At 35.5% G+C, this 21,515-nt stretch overlaps 3 protein-coding genes and 1 long non-coding RNA gene across 8 annotated transcripts in view; 3 read left to right on the top strand and 1 right to left on the bottom strand.

Moving 5' to 3' along the window:
- The window catches only part of LOC135687482 (vacuolar protein sorting-associated protein 45), a 20,106-nt gene extending 13,146 nt beyond the window's left edge, over positions 1 to 6,960 (top strand). For all 3 annotated transcript variants that reach the window (XM_065204049.2, XM_065204050.2, XM_089114688.1), the window contains 11 exons: positions 235 to 372; positions 661 to 771; positions 903 to 995; positions 1,161 to 1,202; positions 1,702 to 1,812; positions 2,714 to 2,881; positions 3,435 to 3,596; positions 4,070 to 4,180; positions 4,674 to 4,795; positions 5,390 to 5,521; positions 6,180 to 6,960. In XM_065204049.2, coding sequence (XP_065060121.2) covers positions 235 to 372; positions 661 to 771; positions 903 to 995; positions 1,161 to 1,202; positions 1,702 to 1,812; positions 2,714 to 2,881; positions 3,435 to 3,596; positions 4,070 to 4,180; positions 4,674 to 4,795; positions 5,390 to 5,521; positions 6,180 to 6,264 — 1,275 coding nt within the window. In that variant the 3' untranslated portion in view covers positions 6,265 to 6,960. The remainder of the gene's footprint in view (positions 1 to 234; positions 373 to 660; positions 772 to 902; positions 996 to 1,160; positions 1,203 to 1,701; positions 1,813 to 2,713; positions 2,882 to 3,434; positions 3,597 to 4,069; positions 4,181 to 4,673; positions 4,796 to 5,389; positions 5,522 to 6,179) is intronic.
- The window catches only part of LOC135687505 (uncharacterized), a 21,823-nt gene continuing 7,020 nt past the window's right edge, over positions 6,713 to 21,515 (bottom strand). For all 3 annotated transcript variants that reach the window (XR_010516224.2, XR_010516223.2, XR_016145153.1), the window contains exons 3-4: positions 19,751 to 19,851; positions 6,713 to 16,409 (exon numbers count right to left, since the gene is read on the bottom strand). This is a non-coding gene — a long non-coding RNA (uncharacterized LOC135687505). The remainder of the gene's footprint in view (positions 16,410 to 19,750; positions 19,852 to 21,515) is intronic.
- Positions 11,639 to 12,778, top strand: LOC135687502 (cyclin-dependent kinases regulatory subunit). The gene is made up of 3 exons (XM_065204074.2): positions 11,639 to 11,797; positions 11,985 to 12,115; positions 12,378 to 12,778. Exons 1-3 carry the CDS (start codon positions 11,739 to 11,741, stop codon positions 12,416 to 12,418), a joined length of 231 nt encoding a protein of 76 aa, XP_065060146.1. The 5' UTR covers positions 11,639 to 11,738; the 3' UTR covers positions 12,419 to 12,778.
- Positions 13,844 to 21,515, top strand: part of LOC135687488 (uncharacterized) — a 12,202-nt gene continuing 4,530 nt past the window's right edge. Inside the window, exons 1-4 of the mRNA XM_065204058.2 lie at positions 13,844 to 13,986; positions 17,566 to 17,604; positions 18,913 to 19,012; positions 19,643 to 20,556. Of these exons, the coding sequence (XP_065060130.2) occupies positions 13,956 to 13,986; positions 17,566 to 17,604; positions 18,913 to 19,012; positions 19,643 to 20,556 (1,084 nt within the window). The 5' untranslated portion in view covers positions 13,844 to 13,955. The remainder of the gene's footprint in view (positions 13,987 to 17,565; positions 17,605 to 18,912; positions 19,013 to 19,642; positions 20,557 to 21,515) is intronic.

Here is a 21,515-nt window from a genome sequence, read left to right on the forward strand (position 1 = left end):
TCAGTCACTGTAAACATGGTGTCTTTGGTATCTTTGGAACAAGATACAGTTATGTTTAGATTATATCATGTCCTAAGCACATAGCATCCTATGGGAAATGGAGGGTATTGTTTTGCCTCTGTTGTATTATTGTGCAATATATTAACAGCTCAAGTAGTGGTTGATTAGTACCAACTGTCAAAAAATAAACTAATGGCATCTAGAAATTTTGATGGAGCTACTACTGCATTCCAGGCAGCTGCATGGGATTATGAACACCAAGAGAGGACAGCAGAGGGGTTGATATCATTGCTGCTTTCACTTAAGAAAAAACCTGTAATCCGGTATCAGCAGTCATCATCAATGTGCAAGCGATTGGCAGAGAATGTCATGGTACGCTATTTCTTGATCTTTGATTGAACAAGTTATGATATTAAATCCTCCAATAGTTTAATCATAAAACGATTGCGTACCTAATTATCCTTTGACTAGCGTGTTTTTCCTTTTTCTCACGGTTTACAATGCAATACTTGTTTATCAATCATTCTCAAGCATGCTGAGAAGGAAAGTACTTTCAATAGGTTGATAATTTGAGCATTATATTGGAATTGTTTCAGTTTGTTTTTCAGTTCCTAACCCATCGATGTACTTAGTTTAAGGTTATTGCTCTTCCATTTTCAGCAAAAAATGTATCAAGAATCTGGCCTTTTTGAATTTAGGCAGTCCGATGTCCCTCCGTTGCTTCTTATTGTTGACAGAAGAGATGACCCTGTCACACCTCTGCTAAATCAGGTTTGTAATAAAATCATGTGTTTATCAAAAAAATTAACCTTGCTCTAAACAAACATTGATCTATTGCAACTGAATTCAAGCAGAGCCATTTCGCCAACATCTTGAAATTTATCTTCTGTTTTAAATCTTAGTGGACGTACCAGGCCATGGTTCATGAACGTCTTGGTATAAAGAACAATCGAATCGACTTGTCTAGAGTGCCTGGAATCAGTAAAGATTTAAAGGTAGGTAGTAAGTCATTTACCATTGTATCATCTTGTGTAAACTGATCCTTTTAAGGTATTTCGAAAGTTTCCTTCGAAAGCCTAATTTCAATTGCATTGCTGTCATTATGATTGTTGAAGGTTGCCTATACGTTCATTGCTTCATTCTTATTTGATGTCTTGTAGGAAGTGGTTTTGTCAGCTGAGCACGACGAAGTCTACAGAGATGTGCGTGCATGCTTTATTTTGCTTATGATTGATAATACTTCATAGCCCTCAAATGATAGCTCACACCATTATTGGTCTGCTGTATTAATGATTTCAACAGGCATACCTTGGCACTTCAGACTAAAAGGCCATTTCTTGATAGGAGCGAATTTAGTGAAAAAAAACTGTAGCGAGCATTGCTGAAGATTATCCATAGAAATAACAATGGTTTATTTGTGACGAGAATAAGCATGTCCAAGATACTATAAAATGGTACCAACTATGTCATATGCTTTCTTTCAAATACCCCTGGTTATCCTCCTATCTGACATTACTGTTTATTGAGCAAATTGGTTTTCAATTTTAACTATCCAACTATCAGACAAAACTTTCACTGCAATGTGTTGAAGTACCATGACAGTGTCATGCGACAGTGTCAGTGAGCAGAAATTTTTTGGAAACCAGGCTGATAATTCAACATCTTATCATCGCATTTTATCACGTTTTTGTTTGATTTTAGAACATGTACCTTAACTTCGGTGAGATTGCGTCAAATATGAAACAGTTAATGGACGAGTTTCAGAAGTCTGCAAAAAGCAACCAGAAATTGGACTCCATTGCCGACATGAAGGTTTTTTTGAAGTTATATTCCTAAAGTAATATCTAGAGAGTCTTTTTGTAGGCATCCGTAGAACGTTAAAACGAAGGCTACCAACACTAGGTTTCATTTTTTTGTATGCGATCTTAAAATAGAAAATAGATGGAGAAAATGGAAAACTTTTGATCGATTTCGTTATGAACCCCCAACAAACAGGTTGGTATCTAAATGAATCTTTGAGCATTGCTATTACCCCCAGATCTCTGCGCTAGTGGCTTTAAATACCTTCATTGATCCGATGTTTCTCTCCACTGAAAAGTAAAATCCAACTGGAGCAATTTATATTTTTGGCATGAATTCCATTTTTCTTCACCATCTGTCAATTACTTCAATTACTATCTTGCATTGAAATTGTAGAAGGATTCCTTTGAAGATCTTATCGCTGCTCTGTGATTGAAACAAGTAGAATTTTGAATGCTGCTGTAACCACCTTATTTAGAAGCTCTAGCTAGCACTGTACTATACATAAAGCAACAACAGTTTTGACAGTACCAGGCTACACTTTGAGATTCTGTGTTTATATGATGCATTTTTTCAGTTTTTATTTTACATTGTTCATGTGTCTAGGTCATTCTGTCTGTTGAGAAACCCTTTGATGGTAGAAGAAAAATGAAAAATTTCTGGTCGTGATAATCTGGTCGTGATAATTGATTGGAGTCACTCATGAGCGTTCAGCATAATTATCATTCTATGATGAAGGTCGTAGAAAGATACACCTAGATCAGATCTATGATAATAAATACGCATTTTGTATGATGAAGATTAAGAATATCGAAATTATTTCTATGGCACGTTTTTGCATGCTTAGAAACCTTTATGGTCTAGAATTTCATAAATATCAATGTTTTTGCACACTATTTGTCTTCTTTCACAGGCTTTTGTTGAAAACTATCCTCAGTTCAGGAAAATGTCAGGAACGGTCTCAAAACACGTCACAGTTGTAAGTGAGCTGTCGAGGTTAGTCAGTGAGTTCTGCTTACTTGAAGTATCTGAACTGGAACAAGACATTGCATGCAGATCAGATCATGCCCAGCACTTACAGGTAATACGAGGCTCATGAAATATGACTGCAAGTTAAAGCAATTGATCAAGATATTACAGAATAGCTACTTTATTGTTTAGTTTCATAATTGGATAATGTTTTTACTTGGGCTAGAAAAAACGAGAAGAGTTCAGTTTAAGGTACATGTGTATTCTATTTTGCAAATGCCATTGCCTATATGCACATAATGTTATTTGCTTATTGAGAAGGGTCTTTAAGTTAGCTATAGTAATGCGTGGATATTGTATATTAAATGATTTTAAATAAGTCTTCAACTGTCCTGTTCCAATCAAATAGTTTTATGCTGTAACCTTTTGGTAGTATCTCCGCATACCTTTGCTTGTATCCAATAAATGAATGAATTCACTGTTTCCTGTCATTCTTTGTATTACCCATCAATTATTTCACTGTAGAAGCACAACCTTAGGCTTTTCCCTGGCTGGAAACTTTGTCCAACTATGGAATTGAACCGAAGTATCGAAGCTTTGTTCCCCTTTTTATTTTCCCACAACTGAGCCCATTCCATTGACCTTTTTATGTTTTCTCGTGACAGCTTCTACGTCGAATGATACATGGCAATGAAAGGATATCACCGTTAGATCTTACCCGACTTGTTCTCCTGTACACTCTTCGATATGAGCGGAACACAAGCAACGACATAAAAGGACTTCGCAACGAACTGCAAAAGCGAGCAGTCAGTGACAATTACATGAGGGTATGGAGTTTGAGTCATAATTTTGCTTTATTCAATTAGCATTATTCATACCTGCCTTGATAATTATTGTGACTGAAATAGATCTGTGGTTGAACTGTTAAAACACATCCTTGGTTTACCCCACCCCTATTTTAAAAGAAACATGATTTCGTCCTCCTCGTTTTCCAGAAAGAATATATTTGATGAAACATTTATTTCTTACTTAACTCTAAGAAAACTTTAGCAGTTTTTAATGCTTCTTTATATTACAGATTTTTAGATTGCAGACATGAAATTTGCTACTTTTAACTTAAACAGTTAAGAGAATAAACAAGCGAGTGAAGTCGTGCCCTGGTCATACCCACTCGCAATCTTTTTCCAGTGTATTATTCCAAATCCTGTTTTCCTATCAACATTTTCAGTATAGGAACTCAGTTTCAGTATTTATTCATTTGTAAATTCCCCTACTTCATTACTGATGCTGATTTTTTCAGATAATCTTGAATATTATTGATTATGCTGGAGCCACAGTCAGAACCAGTGACATTTTCGGCCAAAGTAAAAGTGCATTGCAAATGACGAAACGCTTTATCAAAGGGTTAAAGGTGACAAAGAATGTTTTTAGTTTTTTCCTTTGTTTATTAAGAATTGAGAACCGTGAAGCACATTTATCTGATTAAGGCCGTTCTATAGAGAAAGGTCTAAAGCTATTTGATGAGAAATTTTCACACCATTTTCAAGCTATTATATTTATTAGCAAAAATAGTCTCGTCAATTGCAGGATGTAATAATTAGCTGAAAACCCCATTTTTATTGCACATTGTATCTAATTAAAAACTATTCTCCTTATTGAACCATCAGTGGTGTTGTATCAGATTATTTTAAGCCATCCTCTTAGAGACCTTGCTCCAACCGCTTGAGGAAGAATTCCTGAATTCGCACGTCATTCCATGCTACTTGAACAGTTAGGTACAGGCTCTTTTGGTCTTCCAGTTGATAAGTAATATAAATTGAGGGACAGCAGCAAGTATCTAAGACCAGTTAATTAGGAGCACTTGCTCATTCTTACCTGAAACTCTTGCGATTCCATTCATACAGGGTGTTGAAAATATATACACGCAACATAAGCCATTGCTGCACGATACTCTAGATCAATTGATCAAGGGAAAAATCAGAGAATTCCAGTTTCCGTACTTGGGAAAAGACATTCTTCGCGATAGGTAAACCATTTATCTTTAATTTGAGTTATTATCTAAATCTACAATCTGCGTTATTCTATGAACAAAATTGTTTGTACAAGTACTATAATCTTTTGTATAAGCTTGTTAAAGCATGCCACATCCTGACGATTTAAAAGATGAAATGCAGATCATCATACCTTAAAACTGTCATAAACAGAAGTTTGCTATTGCAAGAAGTTGCAAATTGGAATTAGTTGCAGACAACTGTATTTTTGTATTTTTAGCAAAATCTTGATACTTTGATTTGAGCTTAGATATATTTCAAGGTAATTTTACCTTGTGATGCAAAAGTTTAAGTTTGTGGAAGTTTGCAAATGTGTTCGCAAGAAGCGTCAATTTTTGTTTTAGTTTTTTTCAACTTTGTTTATACTCAAGAGCTCACATTTTTGTTTACAACATTTTTCTTTATCTAAATCTGTTTTAATATATCATTTTTATTCGTTAGCAAGCGTGTGTCATCGTAAGAGAAGCAATAAGATATTTTGAAAGTGAGAAAAGATTATTAATTGAACCTGAGTTCTCTCTTTGCAACGTTGAATCGTACAGTTGAGAAATGTATTATTGATATTTTAGGCCACAAGATATCATAGTGTTTATGGTGGGTGGAGCAACATACGAAGAAGCACTGGTGGTATATGAACTCAACAAATCAATTCCTGGAGTGAGAATTATTTTGGGCGGAACGACAGTTCATAATTGTGAAAGGTAGGTATTTACATTGTTTAAATAGTTATAATATTTGATAAGTCATTCAAGCATATATTGATGAGGGTAGTTTGAGGATAGTTTGCAAATTATGCTGGTTGGGCTGTTCTTCGTTTATACTCTAGCTCTAATGCTGATATTGGAGTGACACAGTTTTAGTAAAATAGATTTACCTAGACGACCAATTATTTGGGCCTAAAGGTTAGTTTTTGGTTATCGAAAATATTTGCATTAATTGTGAGAGAAATTTATTTCAATGCCAAAGCACGAGTTTGTTTAGTTATCATCAGAAAAAGCTACTTAATTCATTGTACGTAATATTCTGCTAATCAATTGATAAACAAAAATAAGTTGTGTTCTCTTTCAGTTTTCTGGTATTTTTCGTCTGTTTCAAGTTCTGATCATTGTCAGCTGTTTCATTCTATTTCTTTTGCTTTTGATAATTGTCAGCAAACATTTTTTAGTGTAGAATTTTAATCAGGTGATATCAAACTATTTTATTGTTTAAAAAAGGTTAAAATGACTTTACTAGCAGTAAGAATTGATAGATCTAGTGCTTGTTGAAAGACCAATTTCTTTTGTTATGTGTGATTTGATTTCCTATGACTTTAGCCTCAATATCTACGTTCCTTTTTATAAAAGTATGTCTTTTCCGCAGCTTTCTTGAAGAAATCAAAGTGGCAACTATAGGAAGTGGACCGGTTGGGCAAAGAGGAAAGACCAGTTCGTTTAGTCTATCCTGATCAATTCTGGACCTTATAAATAATGCAAATTTTGTTAAGAATTTATGTTCTTGCAACTCTGATGGCTTAAATCAACAAAAAATCGCTGGAATGCTTGTGGACATCCTATATCCATCCGACTGCTTTGACCCCTGTGTCATTTGTTATTATCTCAGTGAGGCAAGTTGGCAGAAAATGAGGTCTTGTTACTGAAATGTAACCCTGTTTTGTAACTGAAATTTCTTTTTGATGGTTTTTGAATCTACAATAAACCAGGGTAATTGATAAACTGTAATTTTGTAATATTCATTGTTCTGAAGACCTTTTTACCCACAAGTGTATTTAAACCCAAATTCTCTCATTATAGCTTGAAAAATTCCTCACTGCAGTCAAATTATAGGCTTTTTACGTTTTACAATTTGTCAAGTTTATGTATGTATGGCAGACCAATTTCGATTGCATTTTTCTAACATTAAATAGAGCCTCTATTCTGCGCTTTGTCGCGAATATCGTGAAGAAGGCTCAAAGCTTTTTCACACAGCTGCACAACATTGTGTCTATGTAGCTCATTTAATTTATCCCTTGAAATGAATTTGCTAGTATCCGTAAAAACCCCTAGTGACCATAGTGATTTTATCATTCTTTGTTGATTTCCTGATAATCTTTGTACTATAGTATATCATTGTATTTCTACTAAATTAACTTCCGAAAGATTCATTTGTGTTCTCTTACTTTCAGAAATTCTCTTGTACTTTTCTTGAGTGACCGATATTTTGATGGCTTTTCTTCAGTTAACTCCATCACGCAACAGTTTCATTATTTGTCTCCTCTATCGTAACTCGAGGGCAAATCACTCCATGAAGATCCATGAAGATCTTTTACCCCTTTTGTGAGAATCCTATTGTTTGTCTGAAATTCTCCGGAAATCCTTATTCTTTGTGGAAGTATCGTACACTATTTGCAAGAGTGGGCTGCTCCTTGTCGTTATCAAGGCTGCTCCTCAGCATTTTCCTCTTAGCCCGTAAGGAGTCCTAAAGGCTCGTATAAAAACGTTTATTGAAGTTCAGTCTTCGAAAGTTTAGTCATACTTGCCACTATGGCTAAATTTCGCTGCTTGGTGACATATTTAGTCTTTTTGCCAAATCTTTAGTCAGTCTTTAAATTGAAATTAAAATTTATTTCCATACTGTGCTACCCATGGAAATGGGAGTATATCGAAAAACACCAAAGAAAATACCAAAAAGTTGTTATATCAGACACATTCGATCAGATTAAATTAGATTACTCATATAGAGGGTTATGATTGGAAGTTTCAAGCAAGGGCTGAGGGTAGAGCGATACATAGCCCCAGCCCTTCTACCTACGAATCTGATGTACTATCTGTACATTTCAGAATTTTAAACGGATTTAATACAGTATTCTCTCCAATTAGCGGACACCGTCGGGGCCAGAGCAAGGTTTCCGCTAATTGGAAGTGTCTGCCTTTTAGAAAGTTTTGCAATGTAGATCCTAAATTTGAAAATAAACCCTAGTTTTATATTTAAAAGGTGTAATCAGTGATGGCGCCGGGGGTGGAAGCACCTAGCCCTCCCCCCTCCCCATCGGAGTTTAGTGTACATCGGAACAGCGATCAATGTAAACACTAAATAAATCCATCCTTGACTATCGTGTCATTTCCAACCCAGCGTGTCTTATTTTACGTGCAGAGAACACGGAGCCAGTGAGAGAGACAGTGTGTTGCCTGTGTAACTCTGATGTGAACTGAACTGAACTGAACTGAACTGACATAAAAAATTAACATGCTTATATACAGAAATGAATTAACACTAATGCTGTAAGGAAAACAAAGGATAGGAAGGGCTAGGCTAAGTGTGAATAGTTTAGGACTTGAGATTTAGGTAGATGTGTAGGGTTGATGATGGCCTAAACAAAAGAGAGGAAATGTTGACATAGTGATATGCTCGTAGAGTGTAGTGATGAGGTAGTGATGTGAAGAAATTACTGTAGGTAAAATAAACAAAGAAGAAATGGATGGCGATAGGTGAGGAAAAATTAGAATGAATGGAATCACTACATAGCTCCCCCCCTAGAATGCAAGCGATAGCGAAGGATTCGATAAGTGTTAGTATGTGGTTAGCTGCGAATAATTAAGACGATAGAAATATACGTATAAAAATTACTTAAATGTTCGAATGTCTATTTGTTCGTTGACTTGCTTTCGTGTACCTTGCGAGGGTCTGCAAGCAGCGATGAAAATTGACTTGAATTTGCGACGTAGTCCGATGAGTTGAGCAAGGTTTTGTGAATAGGTTTACCAGGAACCTGCGATGAGTGAATTGCCAAGGTTTTGTGAGTCGGGTGACCAAGAACCGGTAGAGTTGTTTTGCCAAGGTTTTGTGAGTCGGATGACCAGGAACCGGGATGCGGGGGCACTGCAGTGAGTCGAGTGCGTTGATGCCAAGGTTTTATGAGTAGGGTAACCAAGAACCTGCGAAGAGCGTGAGACACTGCCGAGCACCGGAGAGTGCCGTGGAGCTGCCGAGGATGTGAGGCGAATAGAGACACTTGTGTCCGAGTGCTGTGTTGTCTAGCTGAGCTCGAGTGTGTGACAATCCAGTTGAGTGAGTGAATGTAGCTGACAAATTCGGTTGAGTTGAGTTGGGTTGAAAATAACGTCGAAGAATGTGGTCTTTGCCATGTCGGGTCACGTCGTGGTCACCATTTTTAGTGTACATCGGAACAGCGATCAATGTAAACACTAAATAAATCCATCCTTGACTATCGTGTCATTTCCAAACCCAGCGTGTCTTATTTTACGTGCAGAGAACACGGAGCCAGTGAGAGAGACAGTGTGTTGCCTGTGTAACTCTGATGTGAACTGAACTGAACTGAACTGACATAAAAATTAACATACTTATATACAGAAATGAATATCTAAAATTAACACTAATGCTGTAAGGAAAACAAAGGATAGGAAGGGCTAGGCTAAGTGTGAATAGTTTAGGACTTGAGATTTAGGTAGATGTGTAGGGTTGATGATGGCCTAAACAAAAGAGAGGAAATGTTGACATAGTGATATGCTCGTAGAGTGTAGTGATGAGGTAGTGATGTGAAGAAATTACTGTAGGTAAAATAAACAAAGAAGAAATGGATGGCGATAGGTGAGGAAAAATTAGAATGAATGGAATCACTACATAGCTCCCCCCCTAGAATGCAAGCGATAGCGAAGGATTCGATAAGTGTTAGTATGTGGTTAGCTGCGAATAATTAAGACGATAGAAATATACGTATAAAAATTACTTAAATGTTCGAATGTCTATTTGTTCGTTGACTTGCTTTCGTGTACCTTGCGAGGGTCTGCAAGCAGCGATGAAAATTGACTTGAATTTGCGACGTAGTCCGATGAGTTGAGCAAGGTTTTGTGAATAGGTTTACCAGGAACCTGCGATGAGTGAATTGCCAAGGTTTTGTGAGTCGGGTGACCAAGAACCGGTAGAGTTGTTTTGCCAAGGTTTTGTGAGTCGGATGACCAGGAACCGGGATGCGGGGGCACTGCAGTGAGTCGAGTGCGTTGATGCCAAGGTTTTATGAGTAGGGTAACCAAGAACCTGCGAAGAGCGTGAGACACTGCCGAGCACCGGAGAGTGCCGTGGAGCTGCCGAGGATGTGAGGCGAATAGAGACACTTGTGTCCGAGTGCTGTGTTGTCTAGCTGAGCTCGAGTGTGTGACAATCCAGTTGAGTGAGTGAATGTAGCTGACAAATTCGGTTGAGTTGAGTTGGGTTGAAAATAACGTCGAAGAATGTGGTCTTTGCCATGTCGGGTCACGTCGTGGTCACCATTTTTAGTGTACATCGGAACAGCGATCAATGTAAACACTAAATAAATCCATCCTTGACTATCGTGTCATTTCCAAACCCAGTGTGTCTTATTTTACGTGCAGAGAACACGGAGCCAGTGAGAGAGACAGTGTGTTGCCTGTGTAACTCTGATGTGAACTGAACTGAACTGAACTGACATAAAAATTAACATACTTATATACAGAAATGAATATCTAAAATTAACACTAATGCTGTAAGGAAAACAAAGGATAGGAAGGGCTAGGCTAAGTGTGAATAGTTTAGGACTTGAGATTTAGGTAGATGTGTAGGGTTGATGATGGCCTAAACAAAAGAGAGGAAATGTTGACATAGTGATATGCTCGTAGAGTGTAGTGATGAGGTAGTGATGTGAAGAAATTACTGTAGGTAAAATAAACAAAGAAGAAATGGATGGCGATAGGTGAGGAAAAATTAGAATGAATGGAATCACTACAGGAGGACATTTTAGGTTAATGTCGGAGCAAACTTGACAAAATAACGTACGAAAACTGCATACTTTAGTCATTTTAGCCCCCCTGTTGGAAGCTCCAACCCCTCTGTCGGAATATTTCTGGCGCCACCTCTGGGTGTAGTCTTGGTAATTAGTGGCTATCGGGTTGAACTTAGATACTAAAAGAAGAAAAAATAACCAAATTGAGCGTAAGACAACACTTTCATGGACATAAAGTTAATAAACTGGGCTGTAAAGAAGCTCGAAGCTGTGAAAAGCCAACTAGATTGTCAAGTGACAAAGTGTTTGAAAAGAATATTTGAACAAATATTCATTCGTCTCATTTTTTTGTTCGCTGGCTCCCAAATTTTTTGTACTGTCCGCTAATTGGAAAGAAAAAGAAGCCCCATTGACTATTTTGTGCAAACAATATTGTCCGTTAATTAGAGTGTCCGCTAATTGAGTGTCCGCTTTTTAGACAAATTTTTATGAGACTTTGACCAGAAAACGATCGGGGGGAAATATTTGTCCGCTAATCAGAGGTGTCCGCCTTTTAGAGTGTCCGTTAATTGTAGAGAATACTGTATTTACCAACTTTTAAAAAAGTGAAAAATTTCATGCTACCAGAGTGGGACCCTAGAGTGAAGTTTCGCGAGGAAGATTTAAGAAAAATAAACAGTGTAATGACACTTCAAAGCTCATTTTCTTATCAATTTCAAGGCAACAGCGTTTCCAGGAAAGAAGACAGGGCATCGCCTCAACATTTTTTGTGCCTTCGACGCAAAATCATACTATTCAAAAATCATAAAAATTTTCAAAAATACTGTTGTTATTAATAATAATTGCTAAAATTATATGCTTTAAACATATCACATATAAACAGTATTATATTGTAAGTAATTGTTTTTGTTAAATGAAATTGATGGATTGATTGATCCGTTCGTTGTTCGTTGAAACATTGTAAGGATGTTGCTCGAAGTCCATGCTGCGAAGGCGTACATCCGGGAGTTTTGATGAAAACCGCATAGCCAATGAAATACCTTTATTTACGATCATTTGCCAATCAATTTTCTTCTGGCACCGAATTTGAACAGCTAGACGATCGTTACACTTCACTTTGTCGCTAAACTCTTCAAGTGCTGCTCTGGACGCCGACGTTTTAAACATAATCAAATCTTACCAAAATGTCTTCAAGGGATATTTATTACTCAGAAAAATACTACGATGACATTTTTGAATATAGGTAAGAGGGATTTTAATTGAATTCTCTCCCTTGTGCAAGTGTGGTTTATATTATAGCAAGAAGCACGCCGTTTCCTGCTAGGCCAAGTTTGTGGGGCCAAACTCGTAAGGTTTCTAAAATATAAATGTATATGTCAAACATTTGAAGGTACAAGTAATTTGTTATTTTTTTTTCTTTCTTTTTGCAGACATGTTATCGTTCCAAAGGATATGGCAAAAATTATAGCCGCCAAAAAGGATTTAATGGCCGAGAAGGAATGGAGAGCTATGGGCATACAACAATCACAAGGATGGATTCATTACATGTATCACAAGCCTGGTACATTTCTTTTTGCATTCATATGTATTTCAAATCAAACTAAATTCATTCAAAACGATTTTGATATGTATTAAATTAATTTGCTTGTCTTTTTGGCGGTTTGTGAAGCGTAGGCCTAAACTTAATAAAACCTAAATAACTCAACATAGCTCTATCCAATGATAATAACAAGTTTTGCATTGCGCCGTTAAAAGATAACAAGTCATATTTTTGAACATGTTGCGTATTTCCTTTCGTCTATACGTATATCCTTCCTTTCTAGAGCCACACGTTTTGCTGTTCAGGAGACCCAAGACCTGTTGAAATTTCAAATATAAAAATCCTAATATGTTCTTCAAATGTAGATTTCTACGCAGTGTAAATATGTCAATATTATCTCTGAATCTGGTGTTGTTGTTGAGAACGTCATCCACAGACAGTATTTTACAGAGAGATTTAGATATCAACCATGAGAGTTTCAGCGCTGGTTTCTCTACATCAAGTTAATGAAACAATGCATTTGGGGATGGAAACTTGCATCATTTGAAATAAAAACATCACGGTTTGCTACTATACCTTTTTGGTCATACTTGTTTGGTGGATTATGCTTCGAAGATGTGACATTTTTTATTCCTTATATTGTATTTAGAAGTCATATCAGATGAATAACAAAACATCTGTGAATTACTAGTTTTTTTCTGGCTCTCCTTTCTTGTTCAAATATATTAAAGCATCATATCTTAGAATCATTTTATTAGTTGCTGGGATATTTGGAGGCGGTGTTTTTATGAAAACAAGCAACCTTTGTCACTTAGCTTTTGTCCTGAACTTGTTTGTTCCTTGGTTTTTGTAAATAATGAAAAAATTTTGCAGGAATGCAGTGAAACGTGTGATTTGACCATAGTGATTTGTCACAGATTCCATCAAGAAATTTTTTAGCAAAAACAGAAATGCAGATTTGCATCAAGCCATCTGCAAGTAAATGACATACAATAAAATTATCAAGTCAATTAGGGCATCTGTAAGATAGAAAACATGCAAAGCAGGTGGTTTTCTTTACCGAGTTGATTTTTAATCATACCCTTTTTGAAGAAAGGGAAATTAGCCAATATTAAATACAATATCAAACAAATACACTTATATACTTTTATTAATTTATAAAAGAGTTGATAATTCTGATCAAAAAATATATAAATAGGTGGTCAATAGCCTTTTGTTTAAAAAAGCTACTAGGTCTGTGGGAGTAATTGCCCTCTATTTTGTAAGTTAAAGAGGTCCTATTTTAAACTGGGGGTAAAAGATAAACTTTCAAGGAAAGTTCTATTGCATGAAATTAAGCATCAACTCAATACATGTAATTGTTACTGTAGAATCACCAATCTCTTCTTTCAAAGACATATCGAGGTAACATTGTCTATCAAGTTACCTGCAACTTTGCACAATAATTTATCTGGTTTATGTCTTCGGATCCTTGAAATTTAACAGAAACAAATTCCTTTCAACTGGTAATAAAAATACACAAGCTTTTGTTCACTGCAGATTTACATGAAGTACATTGAGCAGAATGCTATTGTATTTTAACAAAGAAACCCAGTTAAACAATCAAACCAAAGTTTTGGTCACTGAAATGCTATGTGCAAAATGTCTACGATCAAAGCAACATATATTGGATTCCGTATTCCTGAACATAGTAGCTTAACAACTTATTGTGAAATGCATCACGAATTTTGCACTCTTTATCTTTGCGAACAAACAGTAGCTTTTTTTTCAATGTACTAGCAAATGGTCTAATGGTGTATGCTGGACGCGGCTTGGGTTGGCCTAAGGAAGAGTAAATAAGGGACATTGAATCGATAATAGCATGCCTACTCCAAAGTCAGTTACTGTTATTGGTAAGTTAATACTGACGTTTCTGTTTAGAAAATAATTCAATTTTCAGTCTAGTTTCGCAACTGCCCTCTTTTCCCCTTCTTACAATTCAGTTGCAGAACCCACAACTTTAAAAACTTAATTTCCTTTAATTTTCCTTCCGAAGAACCTGTGTTATATACACCAAATATGGTACGAATTTGAAATCCGTAATATATTTTGGTCATACAAACTAAAGCAAATTTATCCATGCAACCGTATCAATGGGTTCTTTGTTTTTCATGCCTCATGGCTTCTTTGGTTTAGATATGAAATATAAAAAGAAAAATGAACTTCCTCGTTTTTATAGTTCATTCCAACAGAGTATAGGACTTCCATCGTTTTGTTTCTTCCATCTTCAATGCTTTACTCCTAAAGGCTTTACAGCCAATCTGGAGCATTAAAGATAAAAAGGAAAATTAACTCAGAAGTAAGATTAATACCGTTTCCACCCAGCACTCCAATTTGTTGATTTCCACAAAAAGTTGAATTTGATTGTAGGTTCAACAAATCCAAGTCAAAAGTATAGGTAAGCAGGTTTGGCTATTGTCAGAGTGGAGGCGATGTTAAGCATAAACAAAGGACAACAGAGGACTAACAAAGAGAGTAAAATAGTCTCTAATAAGTCCATACTAGGGTCTACGTGTTGGTGGAGGCCACCTTCACCCACTGAGGTGGACGAAACCATTCTGTCACTGATGCTTTGAATTTGTCTTCTTTCATGCAATTCATAATTTCTGAAGGTAGGCTATTCCAAATCCGGACTGTTCTTACAAAGAATTCATTTCTAAAAGCTTCGGAGTAGGGCATTGGATTGTTTGATATTTGAGCAGATTTCTGGTTGAGGAAAGGACAATTTCTTGAAATGAGATATTGAGCATGTTGTTTTGAATTTTATGGAAGATTTGAAGGTCATGGATGCAATGTTGATGTTGTAGTGGTAGTTGTGTGTAGTTGTAGTTTAATGATTTATTTTCTGTGTCAACTGAGCGTCTCTACCATAAATGTGATAATTGAATGTGAACCTTCCAGCTTGCCTCTGGAGAGCTTTAATTTTGTTAATATTCTTCTCTGTATGCAGACTCCAACATGCTGTTGTGTAATTTAGATGGGGACGGAAAATTGCATTGGATGCTGTAGCTTTGGGAGGAAAATGTATAAGTTTTGGCGACATAGGTTCAACAATTAGTGGCTTTGTTTGAGATGTCATTTACGTGCTCATTAAAATTTTGCTTGTTATTCACAATCACTCCAAGGTAACGTTTCAACGTAGTCTCGTCCAAGCTGTACAGATTTAATTCAGATATATTTCCATCATCAAATGTAGATTTAGTGGATTCAGTAACTTTGTCAGAAGTAACGTTTTCCTCTAAGGCTGATGACTAAAATTTTTTTGTACTGGAAATTGATCTTTTTAGTTTTTTGTGGCTTATATGGAGAATTTTGCATTTTTTTACATTAAAAGCTGACTACCAGGTAGTGGCTCGTCGTTGTAATTGAAAAGGTCTTTTTGAAAGAGTAGCTCATCTTCTTTTGATTTGATGAACTTATATAAGGTACAATCATCAGTAAAAAGGCATATCACCTTATGGAGACCTTTCCCAATATTGTTGATATACATCAAGAACAACAGAGGGCCCAGTACAGTACCCTGAGGCACTCCAGAAGATACTTTATCAATACTAGAAGTTGTACCATTTACAACAAACTTCCAGAGTTCGGCCGTTTAGGAATCCGGCTATCTATTTGGATGTCAGATCTGAGCTGCTGTACATTTCAAATTTGCATAAAAGGCGGCAATTTGGGACAACATCAAAGGCTTTCCTGAAATCAAGCAGGAGAACATCCACTTGGCCACTACCCTGGTTTAATGTGGATGTCCAATCATTCATAACCTCTAATAGTTGCGTTTTGCATGACATCCCCGACCAAAAACCATGCTGTTTATTTGTAATAATGTTATATTTATTTAGATGAGACCGGATCTTGGATACAATGTAGTGCTCAATGAGTTTACAAGGGATGGCTGTTAAGGATATTGGTCTGTAGTTGGCTGGCAGACTTTTTGATGCCTTTTTTACACAGAACAAACAATTCCATGTTTCCATGCAGAAGGAAGATTTCCCTTGTTGTTTTGGGTGTATAGATGGTGATATAATCTTACTGTGTCAGTTGCTCTTTCAAGTATCTAGCTGGAAGTTTGTCTGGATCAGAAGCTTTGTGAAGGTGTTATTACACCTTCAAGACCAAAGTTGATGTTTTCCATACTGGGGTATTTTGGTGACTGTTGGGGTATATTGTTTATGTTTTCATTGGTGAAAACAGACATAAACTGTTCGTTCAAGGCATTTTGGAGTTCTGTTGATGCTGGGATCTTTGAAGTAGCTGATAGCGTTGGAATGCAATTCTGTGGAGGAAACTTTGTTAAAACCATTACATTAAACTATTATGTTTAAAATAATCAAGTAGAAAGTTTAACATCATGAAATCATCATAAACATTTGCAGGTTTTAAAATCCTTAAAATTTTTGTCCATCATCCATTTCATTCACAACATTAATGACGATTACTGCCCTGGATGTGCCCTCTAATTAGGAGAATGCAGGGTTCCCTTTCATTTAAGGAATGAAAAAGCTTTTGCCAGATATTTTTCTATCCCAGCTAAAGAACTTCAAAGTTTTTTACCAAATTTCTGATAAAAGTGTGATTATTCAAGTTAAGAGAACAGGTGCTCCAAATATCACAATTTTTTTTCTAAAAAATGATACTTTGCTATCAAAAGGAAACGATGAGACGGTCAATGTTACCATGTTTAAGACACACCCTTAAACAAAGCCAATAGTAATGCGAAAAAAAGTGTGTTTTCATGGGTGGTTTCAGCCCCACTTTTTTTGCAAAAAGTGTTTTTAAGAAAGTAGAAGAATAAAAGAAATGGAAGAAAAGAATTGTGCAATAAATCCTTTTATCGCTTAATTTCCAAGGTATAAGCAGAGATCTATGGGGCCTTATAAAGTAACAAATTCCATTTTAAGACTGAAATTAATCAAACGTACTGAAAGCATGCCTTGGAAATAGCAAAATGTTTGCAAGAAAATGACTTCAAGAAATATTCTGAAATATATTTTAGGCTAATCTAAAGGGCATGGTTGCAAAATTTTCTGCTCACTACGCTAGCAGGGACGCCTCTACTTTCAAATATACCTAGGGCTTTGATAACCTCTTGTTGGCACTTCCAATGTTCCGCAAGCATAACGATTGCCCTATAAAATCGTAGGTTAAGATATGGTGAAGCATTTTAGTGCTTTTTTCAATAGTTGGTTTTTAGTTTAATAAACTAAAGGTGGGATAAATTTTGTCTTTTTTTGAATTCATCACCTTTTGAAGGAATTAATTTTTGCAAGAACTTATTTTTGTAGAATTTTTTGCTAAATTTGTGCAACTGTAATTGGACTATAAATGTTTCACTGTAATTTATTAAAAAACTCCTGATTTTGAATAAGGCTTGAATGTCTGCAATATAATTATATGCATCTTGCTTATGGAATTCTTTATCTGTGTTTCAGTGTATGGGGGGAAATGCCTAAAGCCAAAGAAAAAAGATGGTAAGTTTTATATAAAAAATACTTAGATTTCAATTTTTATGATGATTAACAAATTTGTTTGTGAATAGAATGCAGATACTAGAAAAAGCAAGAAGCTCATTTCAGATTAAAGGCACTTTTCCCTGTCAACCTTTCAGACACTTACAAACAAAGGACACCTATTAAACATGCTCATAAGCTATAATTGACTATCAAACAAGTAAACTTATTTTTTAAGTTTACTTCGTGCATAAGACTGTCCAGCAGTCACAATTTATTCAGCAGGAGCATGGTGGCCCCCTGGGACTCAAGAAATTACACAGAAGGCCCCTTAATTCATGTGGGCCCCTGGAATTTTTCTTCCTTTTAAGCTTTTATTATGTAACATCAGATTTGTGAGAAAAAACAAGTGAAGTAAGGCCCTATCATGCCTCTGCAAATCTCATTTCTGGCATATTATAAATGTTGAAAACAAGAAACGATCAGCATCAAAATGGTATGCCTCTAAAAACATGATTTTTCTGGCCTATAAAATTCCATCCACGCCCCAGTCTTTCAGTGTATTGCTTCTTTCTACAATAACAACCTTCTGTGACCCTTTTAACTGAGTTTAAATTTCTTGCTACTATCCTGACTTGCAAATTTAAGCTTGTTTCTAAAGACAGAGTTATTGTAGATTCAAAAAATAATATCTAGAAATTGGTGCTCTGCTCATGCACAATATTTTGCAAACATGTGCTTTTCAAGAAGCTTATTCATAAATGTTGCATTTCATTTGTTGCATTGCCATACCTTGGATGTTTTCAAACCATTTGTTTCAAAGGCTGAAAGATTAACAGTGTTATGTGTAGAAAGGCTGTTACTCTGTCCAATAGACATTTTATGTGTGCTGGTTTTAGTCAGCTGCTGTGGTTGGTTATGAAAGCAAGCCAAACCTGAAAAAATATGCTCACACTTTGAGTTGATTGCTATTTCAATCTCTATATTATCATGTATTGGTGTTCTTAAGGTGCTGGGCTCAAAAATTGTCTCGATTTTCTCAGCATCCTGGGCAACTATACTAACCAAAACATTGTTATTTTAATTTTCTTAATATTTTATACAAATCTAATTAATTATCAAAATAGATTGTAAACAAAAATTGTTGTTGCTGAATAACATGAATTTGAATTTGAATTAGGTTGCATAAAAACCTATTTTGGCATGATAATTTTCTTGTAAAAAAGTATGTCTAGATGATTTGGCCTCTTTAATTCCTTAAAAAAATCTGGGTATATCCATTCAGTATTGTAATCTAAGACTAATGTCAGTCTTTTAATCGTTTTTAAGGTGTACCTTTGGCATGGGTGGTTTTTGGATTTGGAAAGAGCAAGTGTTGCACCGCTCAGATCAGAGACATTAACCCCAAGTGGAATGAAGAAAATACATTGTATGTACTGCTTTTGTTGTCTCAATGAGAAATTAAAATTCAAATTTATTTCATGTTGTCTAGAATATACTCAATGGAAGGGAGTATGCTTTTTCAGAATTCTTTGAAAATGCATACATAATTACTGGACATTGAAGTATGAAAATTATCTTTTCTAGTCAGCGTGAATTCCAATAATGAGATCACAACAATTTTGTGAAATGCAAGCAGAATGCCATACATTCCCCAGTTAGTTTTTTGGTAGCTACAGGTCTGGTAACATTAACAAAATTCAACTTGCTTGATACTGTACATACACATACTGTATGATTATAAAATTCCTTTAAGAGATTCCTAAAAGATGTGATTATCATCAAGCAAAGTTTTCAAATGAAAGTGTGTGATTATCAGTCAATATATATAAATAAAGGGCTACATAAGCTGAAGATGCAACCTTTACAACAGCATTAGACTTTAAGCTCTCAATATTTAAACTGGTAATAATTTTTATGATGTTTAGAAAGATACGTTTTCCTGTATCCGTATGAAAAGATAAGTACATTTGCAAGTTTAAATAGTAACTAGATGATTAATTAAAGACATTTTTAAGATATAAGTGAGTCAATTTTGTTTAAATATTGTATTTTTCAGTATGATATCTGATCCAAGGCTTCCACTAAAACTAACCGTCAAAGACAGAGATGACACATTAGGGCAGATTCAAATCCCACTAACAGAAATCCCACATGAGGAACACACCTTTAAATGGGTTGCCATTGGCCCTCACAGGCGCAACCTTAATCCTTCTGGGGAAATATGCGTTGACTGTTGGATATCAGAGTATAATGAAACCGAGACTCCTACAAAAAAGGAGACAAACTTCTTCAAATTCAAACAAAGGTTCAATGTTAAGCAGTTCGCTGAAAGAGACAGGAAAGGTTCCATAAAATATGGTGGGACCTCACTCAAAGGGTCCATTTCTGTTGAAGATTTAGGAGCAGTAACTTACAAGCCAACATTCAGTAAAACGCTGGAAAGACCTAAAAATGTAGCAGCTACGGGAATGAAAAGGGCATCCAGTTTATTTTTGTCACCAAAAAATGAGGGTGCTGCCAACAATGTGAAGTCCGAGAGGTCTCCTAGCCTTGGAGATTTATCACCAGTAGCAGAAAAAGTATCAGATCCTCCTGAGATACGGTTCATCAGTCCAATTTCTGGTCCTAGCTCAGGAGGGACAGTAGTCCAGATTACTGGAAAAAACTTAGGAGAGAGTAAAAGTGACATTATACATTTGACCGTGGCAGGTGTGGACTGCTTATCAACTGTAGAATATATTTCATCAACCAAAGTTATGTGCACAACACGGTCCGGGGATAGTGTAGGACCTGTGTCATTAGCAACTGCGTTAGGAGGTACTACTAAATCTAAGACTCAATTTGCGTTCGAAAATTCTTTGAAGTTTAACAAACCCGATGCAACATTTTTGCAATTAGATGACCAAAAGTCTTCAAAACCTTTCACAAAGAAAGCTGAAAAAGTTCAAAATGGAAAGCCGCCACTACCAGGTATTTGTGACTTAAAAATAAATTTGATTTTAGGATCAATGAAATCTGATTTCAAAATTATTTGGAAAAACTGTAGATTTTCATTCAATTCTTTAACAAATTACTATTAGATTAATGCCATTAGTGAAAGAACTTCATTCATTTCATATGAAGATATGTGGCATTCTTGAAGTTATTATTTTATGATTCCCTTGATCTAAAGTTTTACATATGATAATTAGACTAAAGGCTGTGTCACATATCCTAAAATCATCTATGCAAATATTTTAACTTTCAGGCTTTCAATATGATTTTAATAAGACTTCATTCTTTACAAAATTTCCCTGAAAGTGATAATAAGGCTAAAGGCTGTGTCACACATGCTAAAATCATCTATGCAAATATTTTAACTTTCAGGCTTTCAATATGATTTTAATAAGACTTCATTCTTTACAAAATTTCCCTGAAAGTGATAATTAGGCTAAAGGCTGTGTCACACATGCTAAAATCATCTATGCAAATATTTTAACTTTCAGGCTTTCAATATGATTTTAATAAGACTTCATTCTTTACAAAATTTCCCTGAAAGTGATAATTAGGCTAAAGGCTGTGTCACACATGCTAAAATCATCTATGCAAATATTTTAACTTTCAGGCTTTCAATATGATTTTAATAAGACTTCATTCTTTACAAAATTTCCCTGAAAGTGATAATTAGGCTAAAGGCTGTGTCACACATGCTAAAATCATCTATGCAAATATTTTAACTTTCAGGCTTTCAATATGATTTTAATAAGACTTCATTCTTTACAAAATTTCCCTGAAAGTGATAATTAGGCTAAAGGCTGTGTCACACATCCTAAAATCATCCATGCAAATATTTTAACGTTCAGGCTTTCAATATGATTTTAATAAGACTTCATTCTTTACAAAAGTTCCCTGAAAGTGATAATTAGGCTAAAGGCTGTGTCACACATCCT

Source organism: Rhopilema esculentum, chromosome 20, assembly GCF_057945365.1.
Source record: "Rhopilema esculentum isolate cy_ngs chromosome 20, ASM5794536v1, whole genome shotgun sequence".
Taxonomy (NCBI): domain Eukaryota; kingdom Metazoa; phylum Cnidaria; class Scyphozoa; order Rhizostomeae; family Rhizostomatidae; genus Rhopilema; species Rhopilema esculentum.

Bases quoted from the DNA above. Each gene is read 5' to 3' on its own strand.
- LOC135687502 (XM_065204074.2), top strand. From the start codon at position 11,739: ATGTCTTCAAGGGATATTTATTACTCAGAAAAATACTACGATGACATT. The intron at 11,798-11,984 runs GTAAGAGGGATT...TTCTTTTTGCAG, and splicing joins GATGACATTTTTGAATATAG to ACATGTTATCGTTCCAAAGG. The intron at 12,116-12,377 runs GTACATTTCTTT...CTTCCTTTCTAG, and splicing joins TTACATGTATCACAAGCCTG to AGCCACACGTTTTGCTGTTC.